The sequence below is a fragment of the Lactuca virosa genome, chromosome 1 (genome assembly GCF_052849685.1).
Source record: "Lactuca virosa cultivar CGN04683 chromosome 1, Lactuca_virosa_CGN04683_v6, whole genome shotgun sequence".
Taxonomy (NCBI): Eukaryota; Viridiplantae; Streptophyta; class Magnoliopsida; order Asterales; family Asteraceae; genus Lactuca; species Lactuca virosa.
The window spans coordinates 102,518,789-102,529,598 of NC_136426.1; the positions used below are offsets into that span (position 1 = coordinate 102,518,789).

The 10,810-nt window shown below is 37.3% G+C and overlaps 1 protein-coding gene across 3 annotated transcripts; it reads right to left on the reverse strand.

Moving 5' to 3' along the window:
- Positions 1–927: 927 nt before the first annotated feature.
- Positions 928–10,175, reverse strand: PIE1 (SNF2 domain-containing protein / helicase domain-containing protein). 3 transcript variants are annotated; one of them, XM_079075514.1, is made up of 21 exons: positions 9,924–10,175; positions 9,400–9,495; positions 8,995–9,075; positions 8,773–8,880; positions 8,575–8,655; positions 8,389–8,477; positions 8,182–8,321; positions 8,018–8,073; positions 7,710–7,845; positions 7,537–7,602; positions 7,403–7,452; positions 7,186–7,314; positions 7,074–7,112; positions 6,880–6,948; positions 6,697–6,759; positions 3,707–6,605; positions 3,530–3,594; positions 3,392–3,453; positions 2,456–3,197; positions 1,883–2,382; positions 928–1,733 (listed from the first exon to the last, which is right to left on the reverse strand). In XM_079075514.1, exons 2-21 carry the CDS (start codon positions 9,457–9,459, stop codon positions 1,319–1,321), a joined length of 5,850 nt encoding a protein of 1,949 aa, XP_078931640.1. In that variant the 5' UTR covers positions 9,460–9,495; positions 9,924–10,175; the 3' UTR covers positions 928–1,318. The 3 variants fall into 3 exon arrangements, with proteins under 3 accessions (XP_078931640.1, XP_078931641.1, XP_078931642.1); XM_079075515.1 differs by lacking the exon at positions 9,924–10,175 and adding an exon at positions 9,712–9,824; XM_079075516.1 differs by lacking the exons at positions 8,182–8,321; positions 8,389–8,477; positions 8,575–8,655; ... (2 more) ...; positions 9,400–9,495; positions 9,924–10,175 and having other exon boundaries at positions 7,710–7,841; positions 8,018–8,040.
- Positions 10,176–10,810: the final 635 nt, after the last annotated feature.

Here is a 10,810-nt window from a genome sequence, read left to right on the forward strand (position 1 = left end):
CACTGCCACGCTGCCAATCTCACTTCAGCCTCGGTGAAAACTGAATCCAACATTTGCACCTGGTTCGGATTCAAATTCTTCAACAAAGGACTACTTCATCTCATCTTTATTTCCCGAATACTTCTGAAACTCACCTTTATTTTTGTGATATATTGATAATGGTTGATGATGTTGTAAGCATGTAAGCACACTTCGAAAAACTTCGTATCCTTTTTATCCGTTTTTCCTTTATAACAATTAAAGGTCGAGCATAGCATTTACCTACCGATTTTTACTTAAATCGATTAAAACCATTAATTCTAACAAGATCATGGAAAAGAAAATTAAACACAACGGTGGATTAGGTTGGCTCTAAATTTCAGCTTCAAAATTGATGGTGGTTAGAGATGGTTGGAATCAAGTTTTAACTATTAGAATTTAGACCGTTGTTATTTCAACCAAGTCGCCAATCAAGAAGCCTGTCTGAGAGCCACGTGGGTGTGATAGGTAGGCACTGGGACATGTTAACCGTTTCAGGCCCTGGACCGGGCATAACCGGTTCAAAAGGCCCTATGTTGTGCCATTGGTGGATTCTGTGATGATCATATCTTACAAATGCACAAGACAATTAACGTTCGCAATCTTTTCCTTTTGTACGTTGTAATCAGAAAAATAAATATACAAATAATAGATTTGTTTACAGTTTTATTTGCATTTTTTCTACAATTCGTTAACGTTTGTAAGCATATCACATTGTACTTCAACCATGGCAAAACAGAACTAAACAAAAGCAAACAATATAACCCCCGAGTTTTCACCATCTAAAACTACAAACCTGAAGCTGCAAGATCCGATTACTTTCATAAATCTTCACATTTGAAAAATAAAGAAATCAAATAACAAGCTCTAAACCTGCCAAAAAATGAGAGAGAGAGAGAGAGAGAGAGAGAGAATAAATTTCTTTTTCATTCAAAGACTAATTTCCTGTTTCTAATCCTACACTATGAGAGGGGAATGTGCCTAAAATAATTCAATTCTCCAACCAAAACCCGATAACTAAAGAGCACGATTTCCCACCCAACCAACCAACCGGAAAAAAAAAGTTACAATGTTAACGGGCCCACATGCTATACAATGTTACATTTTATGTGCAAAATCTTGTAATCTTCCAAGAATCATCATCGCGTGCCCCATCTTCGGTCCGGTCAGCATTCCAGATACACCAAGTTAGTCTTTCTCTTCTTTCACCAACCCAAAAACACCTGCCCGCCAGGTCATCAAACAATACACAATGTGGGTCCCATCAAAACACACCACCCTGGTTACCTTAATTCCAACCCTATCCAATATCAGTAAACTCCCGAGATAACAAACAATCTTCAAGACCCGAGGTGAATCCCGGGTCATAATCATGGGGCACTATATCAAACGAGAGTTCATTGCCTAAATCGATCGAAGATGCACTTAGAAAATCATCCATTGAAGATTCCGTATCCGTATCAAACCTTGAACACAAATTAATGGGTGGCATCGATGGTTGTAAATTGGGATCACGGAGTAGGGAAAAAGCTTCGTTGGAATCCGTGATTGCTTTCCTTGATTTGGATTTCGACGACTTCGATGGTAATTCGGGATTCCGATGATGCTTTCCGGATAATTGAGATTTGGCTGGTGTCCGGGACTTGACATCGGTTGCCGGAGAAGCCAATGACGGCAAACCTAAACCACCATCAATGGCGGCTCTTGATGCATCCCTGTAGAAGAGTTTGTGTACAATGTTAATATAGTGATGTTTACTTTTTACTGAATGTTATAATGGTAAGGTTTCTTTATTTACTAAATGACCATTTTACACTTACATTCCAAAAAACAAATTTCACTTGTATGGGTTAATAGAGAGTACCTGAATCGGCATTCAACGGTATCCTTGGATGATCTAAAACAATGATTCCCGCCCACGGGCAGGTTTTCGGGCAGCACAGGTTCCGTGTCATTTATGGATAAAGAAACAACCGAAGGCAACGGAACACTTTGATCATCTCTGCCCGGAGGAAACTCGAGAGTGATTCCCAGCTGCCCGACAGATCGAACCTCACGTCTTTCACTAAAACTTGAAACCCTATCTTCCCTTGGTATATTTTGAGAACTTTCAAGTGCATCGGATACTAATCTGCTAATCTGCCTTAGGTTAGTGAACTCCATTCTTTCCGATTGTGGCCTGACCGGATCACGAGAGGTATGGTTTACCCGCTGCCCGGTTCTGAGAGACAATGGGGTTTTCCGGTGACCGGAGCGAGTGGTTGATCTCCAAACAGATGTGAGTAGGTGGAAGAAATGCTTTTGAAGAGTGTAAGCTTGATCAGGAAGTTCCGACACCATATCCAACAACGTCTTTGCATGCTCCTACATTAGAGAAATGTCTCACTGTTATAAAAACCACCAAAAAATTATAGGCATTGGAATTGAGGAATGTTACCTCAGTTACTCTTAGAAGAGCTTTCCCAACACCAACATTACTGGCTTTTTCATTATGAACATTATTGTCAGAAATAGACAACACGTGTCTCTGAACAAGCTCTCGATACCTCTCACAACAATGAACCGGGTGCCTTACAATCCCCCGGTAAAACCCGCCAGCTGTCATCCCATTCAAAATCTCACTTGCCAAACTCCAGTTCACACCGTATTCATGTACAGCTGCACACAGCATAGCATCCTCCGATGACAACCAAGAATCTGGCGTAGGGACACAATCATTAGGCCATATGCTTCCCTTCTTCAACTTCTCCAATCTTATAGTCATCACCCGTTTCACCGGCATCGTAGTGACCGTTATTTTTAGTCCCGTTTTGCCCCTAATGACCGGTTTATGATCAATTTCAAGATTGTTATTTACACACGGTTTCAAATCTCTCGGTTCATCTTGTTGCTTGATTAAGGAATTTGAATCCATGTCTAATGGGATTGGTTCGGGGGTCTTTTTGGGCTTTTTTGACTTTTTGGAAGAACTCTTCACTTCTGAGGTGGATTCGTCCAAAGGTTTTTTGCGTTTTTTTAAAAAAATTATTTCATCGTCAACATAATCATCATCGAATTCTATTGGTGATTCTATGTTTATTGGCTTTGTTTCGGATGATAAAGCTTCTTTTTTCAGAGATTTGAACTTTGTTTTCTTCGTCTTTTTCTTTGACTTTGGTTTCTTAACAACCAGTTCATTCCTGCTCAGATGGGAAGAATAAGAAGTAAATGACCATTTTACCCTTCTCTCCAAGAATAAAGTAGTAAGAATTTGTGAGGATTAAGTGTAAAACAGAAAAAAGAAGGGTCTGAATGCATAAACCCTGCCTCTTTTCACTTTACACATTAAGAAATGAGAAATGAGACCTAAAAGCTTTTTAGAATACAAACTTACTTCAGTGAGTCAGATTCCTCAAGTTCCTTTTCTCTAGCTTCCATTTCACGCTCTTCCATCAACTACAAAACATTAAAAGAAAATAATAATAATAATAATAATAAACTTTTAACAGTAAAATTACCAAACTACCCCTACCTGATGTTCAGCCAATGCTTTGACTTGTTCTTGGTATACTTTAGTAGCAAACTCAGTATCCCATGCTGATAATAACATCACAAAAAGAAGTTGTAAGAAAACCAATTAACAAAATAAAATGTAAAATTACCAAGCTACCCCTACTGGTAACAACAAGAGCACAAAGAAGGAGCTTACTTTCATAAACTAAAGGTTCCTCATCATCATCACCTTCAGCTTCCATATCCTCCTTCAACTTCTCAATATGATCCAACTCCCATTCCTCTCCCTCAAATCTATCCTTTGACTCAATAACCACATTATCAACAATCGGGTCCCACATCTCAAGAAACCGAACCGCATACCGATCAATCGGACGCAATTGATTCTCAAAAGACAAAATCTCCTGCCCCGAGGCTGCAGCCGCCACAGCCATCTGTTTCACATCATCCGCCATGTCATCATCATCACCATCATCACCCTTGACCAAAGTCAAACCCGGGTCCCCATTCAGGTCGCTACAAATAACCATTTCCCGATTATTACCCTCCACCTGTCCCGTTCCCAACTCCTCAAATTTTCCATCTTCTTCATTCAAAAGCTCATCATCTTCAAGTTTCCCAATCGCTTCTTCAGTAAACTCCTGATTATCCACCGCCTCTTCCTGCTCCACTTTCTTCAACGCCATGTAATCCGCTTCATCTTCCGCATGTTTCAACGCCGCCTCAACATCGGCATTCGACACCGGAACCGGAACTGGAACCGGAATTGCAACTCCAGAACCGGAATTCTTCCCGTGACCGGAAAACAACTCCAACGGATCAAGCTTCTTAAAAAACTCAGTGTTATACTCCCCACTCTGAATCACCAAATCATCTAAAGCCCGTTTCTGTTTCGCCTTTTTCAAAATATTCTCTTCAATCGTGCTTTCACTGATCAATCTGTAAATATGCACTTCACGTGTTTGCCCAATCCTATGACAACGATCTTGAGCTTGTTGATCCATTGCTGGATTCCAATCACTATCATAGAAAATAACCGTATCGGCCCCGACAAGATTAATCCCGACCCCACCACTCCGGGTTGACAAAATGAAAAGAAAATACTTCGGGTTTGTATTGAACCGTTGCATTAATGTCTGCCTCTCTTCGGGCTGGGTCGACCCGTCTAACCGCATGTAAGTGTACCCATATATATTTATAAAAGCTTCCAAAACATCGAGCATTTTTGTCATTTGAGTGAAAATCAAAGCCCGATGACCTTCCGATTTTAACCTTCTTAACAAAACCGCAAGCTCTTGAAGTTTACCACAATCAAACTGTATTAACCGCCTATCGGGAAAGTAAACTTGCCGCCTGACAATGGCGGGTCTGATCGGTGTTAATAGTGGGGACAAAAGTGTCAAACATTTTGTTTTATAATCTTGGTTGACAAACACGGTGGTGCCCGGTTTGCTGCACCACCCGACCGGTGGTGGTGCTCGGGCAGCCGGGATCGCGAACATGAAACTTTCAACCTGGTCAGCCATCTGATTGAACCGGTCAACAGGAGAAAACACAATGTCATGTAAACCCGTAAGGGTAGAAATGGAATTTTCCACCGAAACAATTTCCCGTAAACCCGTTGAATACATTGGTTTTCTACGGGCCCGCAACGAATTCCACCATGCAACCGATTCGGCCCGTGCTTTCATTTCTTTGAGTCTCTCTTCCATGAGCGCTTTTTGAATCTCTTCAAAGATGTTAAACCCGGTTGACCCGGTCTTGATCTCGAGTCGACTCATGGATTCTTCTACTACACGTGATTTGATTAGTTCAGAAGGTGTGGCGATTGATTCAACTTCTTCGGTTTCCCATGATGTCATGTCAAAGTCAAAATGAGTGAACACAAACCCTAATCCTGTAAGATCAACGGTTGAAAACGGACCGGATTCAAGAACCGAGCAAACCGAAGAACAAAATTGGGTTTCGATTCCATTCATATCAAACGAACTGATAATCGGGCGACCTTCGAATAAATCCGGATGATTACAAACTTTTCTTAATTGCATTATAACACTAATCATCCCAAAAAAGTTAGAACTTTGAAGGGTTGCTTGAGTCTCTGAGCTGGCAATGAAATCTTCATAGAGATTTCGTTGTCTACGCGAGAGTCTACAGTAAATAACGTGTTCATGTTTTGAAGGTAATTGTTTTTCAACATCCCGTTTCAGTCGCCGGAGTATAAACGGCCGGAGAACATTATGCAACCGGTCAACGACTTCCTTGTTGACTTTTTCTTGGCCTTCAACCATTCCTGTTATTGGATTACTAAACCAATCTTTAAACTCTTGATGAGATTGAAAAATATGTGGCATCAAGAAATGCATTAGAGACCATAACTCCATGAGATCATTCTGTAAAGGGGTACCCGTTAAAAGTATGCGTCTTTTTGTGTTGAAATTCAAAAGTGTTTGCCATCTTTGAGACTTCCAGTTCTTTATCAAATGGGCTTCATCCAAAATCAAGTATCTCCATTTTTTTCTCTTGAAAATCTTGGAATCTTGAATAACGAGTCTGTAGGTTGTGATGCAAACATGAAAAGAATTCGGTTTCAACCACCCTTGTCTTTTATGTTTCCGTTCTTTTGCACTTCCAAAATATGTCAAGATTTTGAAAGCGGGACACCATTTTAGAAACTCAGTTTCCCAATTGAGCATGACACTTGTGGGGACCACAATCAGATGTGGGCCCCATATACCCTTTTCGCATGCCAGGTGTGCAAGAAGCGCGATTGTCATGATTGTTTTCCCAAGCCCCATTTCATCTGCTAAAATCCCATTAAGTCTTTTTTCATACATTGTTACAAGCCAATCTAACCCGATGTGTTGGTATTCACGAAGAGAGAATTTTAATAGAAAAGGGTATTTTGTCCTGACTTTGGTTGTTAAAAAGGTGTTCCCTGTCGGCTGTGCTGACCTGGCGGCTGCTGCTGCGTCAGCGATGATGTCATCGTTCTCCCCGCCATCGTCAGCAATCTGATCTGGCTTCTCTTCCTGATCGGGAACTTCAATTTCGGAGCCTGAATCATTTTCATCACTTTGAAGAGTATCAGGATCCTGTTGAAAATATAAAATGAGACAAAAAGAAAACAAGATTAGAATGTATCTAGAAGTTTCTAGAAGCAAGTTTTCATTTTTATCAACATACCTGTCTATACCTTGCAAGCAACTCCTCTATTGGAATTTCACTATCCTTTTGCAACATTGCAAGCTGAAAGATGATAGCTTGGTTTATAAGATTGATCTCAACTTTTAAATTTTTATACTAATAATAATATAATCATGGGATTAATGTAATAATAAGATAAAAATGTGCAGCCAAATCATTCACCTCATCTACTGAATCATGATTTTCAGTCTTTGCTAGTTCTTCTTCCTCCAATAAGGTCGTTTCATCATCCTGTAAATGCAAAAATAGATAATGAAATAACATGTTTATGTCATTATATAAATTCAGAAATCAAAAACATAATAAATCTCATAACTATGTATGGTTAATCATATCATGATAATTAGATAACATACCTTTTCCTCTCCATTCGCAAGTACAAAGTCGACATCCTCCTACATAAAAGAAATCATGAAATCATATGAGTATTTGGTATATGTGAAAATAAGATGTTTCTTTTTTACTTACATTTTCATCATTGAAGTCCAATTCCAAATATTTTTTTTGCTTCTTAAGACCTTTACGTTTTCTAACATAATGTTCTTTGACTTCTGGATGATGATTTTCTAAAACTGATAATCCACCATTACTTTCAGCCTGCAATAAGAGCAAGAAAATTATGATGCTCAACAGTGAAGTGCTTCACAGTTTAGGTTAGTAACCATAATGAGGACCTACAACTTACACAATGACGACTCTCTTTCAATCCGGGGTCAGAATTGTCATTTCCATTACCTACAAAAAGTAATCACTTATAAAATATGATTATATGAACACGTTATTATAATTAAAACAATAAATTCAAACAACATTACTTACACAATAAGTTGTCCTCTGGTGCATGGGCTAGTTCTGCTTCACCTTCAGTCTTTCCTGGAGTACTTTCTGAAAATATTTTCATATTAAAAGATAAAAGAATAAAAGTTAAAACCACCATACACATCCAATGAGAAGATGACATGTGGCAGAAGAAGAAGCTCACAACAACTAACCTTCATTAACAGTATAACGACGAAGTAATTCCTCAAGGGGTAAATCCATTTCATTTTGCAAAGCTGTTAATTCCTCTCGCCTTTCATCTTCTGTTATGAGGGATTCATCTTCCTCAAGAGTATGCTCGTCATCTTCCTAAAGCAGCAATAAAATCGAGATATTTGAGCTCAACTTCAGCTCATATGAAATATTACAAGTTAAAAAGAAACTGATGATGATACTCTAACTTTTATTTGCATTTTTCTTCCCAACAAATAAAAACAAATGAGGTTTCTAACAATTAAACATAAAAAGAGCAAATACTTACAGGTTCATTTTCAGCCTTGTAGTCTTCGTCAGTTTCTAAAATATTTGACTGGGACTCTGCCAAAAGATTTAAAAAAACATGTTTAAAATGGGATTTATGTCATCATTTGGCAACCAAAAAGAAAATTACTTAATTAAAAATGAAAACCAACACTTTCTTCATACCAACATTTGGTTCAGCACACCCATTAACATCACTCTGATCTTTATATTCAATGGCAGGTCGTTGTTCTTGTACAGATGACAGCTGGACATGCTGACGTGGAGACGAATCTACAAGGTTCTCTGCCAGCATTGTTGAATACCTGTTTCATTGAAATAATTAGATGTTAAATGTTAAAGAAAACAAATATTTATTAAAAAAAACGTTACCTTTCTGTTTGGCCTAGAAGAAATTCAAGTTGTTTATCAAGTGCTTTTTTCTTCTTTTGATCAAGCTCTAATCGATGCTTGTATAGCACCTGAAATCACATAATATTTCATGACCCATTACAATTTTGGATCCAAATTATAAAGAAATTTAAAATTCCAACATCACTAAATCATAGAATAACTTGCCAGCTTCTCGATTTTCGTCCAAAATTTCTTCACATCCTTTGAAATATTAAGTGCAACTTTTTTCATCCGAAGCTCTTCCTCCTGTGAAAGCATTGACAATGATGAACACCACATTCATATGTAACTAGATTTTTCATATGATTGAATTTTAGAATTTTCAAACTTAGGAGAACAAGAAAAAGAACAAGAACAACTAACCTTCACTCTTCTTTCACCTCTTGTAGCTTGATCCACCATACCTTTACTGGCCCTTATGGCAATCCTCTTTGCCAGGCCTAATTTAAATTTTCTCTCAGACTCAAAATCCTGGAAGTAAATCATACATTGCAACAAAATTTTCACTTAATTAATCTAATGATAAGTGAGAATATATAATATTTTTATTAAAAAAATAACATTTGATATAGAACAAGATTGTACCTTTGATAACCACACCATCTCTTCTAAAAGATGGTCCCAGTGTGTTCGGGGCCTCTGGGGTTCCTTGGGTGGTTCAAGTGCCTAACATAATGAGACATAATCACATAAATATATCAATGTCATTGACTTTAGTCAAAACTTATCACCTTCTGTTTTTAATTTCTTCTTTCTTATCATTTGACTACAAGAAACCTCTCATCTATAAATGAAAACTAAATGCATTTGGCAGATGAAAAAAGCACAAAGAAAAAAAAAAGCAAGATTGAATAGATGAAATGATGAAATACATACACAAAGTAGGATTTCAACTTGGCTAGATGCTTAAATCTATGAAAGATTCAACCATGAATAACATATAAATTGGGGATAGATCTATATGCAATATGTTTATGTTCTGTGAATTACCTTTTGCCGTTTGGCCCTTGTCTCATGATCAAGTCTAGACCTTGGACCTTTAGAGGCCATGACTTCCTCAAAATTCAGGACATTACTTCAAAAAATCTGCATCAAACAACAAAAATCAAGAATTTTTCTTTGAAGTTCTTAATCAAATGGCATACAAAGTTTATAATAGGTGTAAGATTATTTGGAGGATTAAACTTTGGAAGTACAAACAAGGACACAGACATGTACCATTCAAATGGCTAAAAATAATCCCAATGTAGTAAATTACGGTTTTTAGAAGAAAACTATAACTAAAATGTACTAAACTAAAACCTTCAGAATTAAATTTTCGCTCTTGGCTGATAAGAAATCAAAAGACAACCATTCAAGCTTCTATTTTTCTTTCTTTTTTCTTTCCTGTTCGTTCTTTCATCCTCGGGAAAACCCAGAAAGGAAAAAACAACAAATCTTGCTTAGAGAACATACGCAAAATCAACAATTGCATGCATACACGTATATATGTATGTACAAATTCAAGAACTCACCAGCTATAGAACAAGAAAAAGGAAAGCTCTTCGATCTTTACCGAAGCAAACCCAACTCAAGGAGCAATCAGTTGAGTTTTCTGGTAACTTTTAGGGTTTCGGAGATTGATGAAGAAGACGGGTTTAAGCGCCGACGAGTAGTTCAGATCCGGTAAATTTATGATTTTTGAATTAATTATATAAATTTAAAGAAAATAATTTTGGGGAAAAACGAAGAGAAAGAGTCTGTGAATCTTGGTTTGATGAGGAAGGATTTGTTAGGGCAAAGAGGCGTGGGAGGATTTAACGAATGGAGATTGACGGAGTAAAATCTTGACGGCTGAAAATTTTGAGTTTTTTATATTATTATCGTAAAAAAGAGAATAATCCATTTACCAAAAAGGGCTAAACAATGTCAATACACCAATTTACCTAAATGCCCATTAAAACAAAACAAGTTTTAGTAAAAAAAAAAGGGGTAATTTGGTAAATATATATTGGGATAATTTTGCCCAATCGTCAAGGATATATATTTTTGCCATCAAAGTGATTTTATTTTTTACTCGTAAACCTTCTACATTGTTATTTTGGCAGTAGTTGAGAAAAATTTAGGTTGAATCAATTATCAGTGTTTGAATATCAAGTACCTTTTCGGGTTGAAGTGATACACCAAATCACATAAATACCCCTAGCAATTTTTATTTTTTATTTTTTTTTAATATTTTACATTAATGGTCTTTGTGGTTTGGGTAACTTACACGTTTATCCTTAAAAAAGTTTTTTAACATAGACGGTCCTCAAAGCATAAACTAGTTACACGCTTGGTCCCAGACTTAACAATTTGACATGTATAAAGAATTAAACTCATCGTGTGTCTTGCACGCATTGGCATTTTAGTTATTTCCAAT

Coding starts and splice junctions, on each gene's coding strand:
- PIE1 (XM_079075514.1), bottom strand. CDS start 9,459: ATGGCCTCTAAAGGTCCAAGGTCTAGACTTGATCATGAGACAAGGGCC. Junction 9,076..9,399: donor CAAGGGCCAAACGGCAAAAG/GTAATTCACAGA, acceptor TCATTATGTTAG/GCACTTGAACCACCCAAGGA. Junction 3,595..3,706: donor GGAACCTTTAGTTTATGAAA/GTAAGCTCCTTC, acceptor TGTTATTATCAG/CATGGGATACTGAGTTTGCT.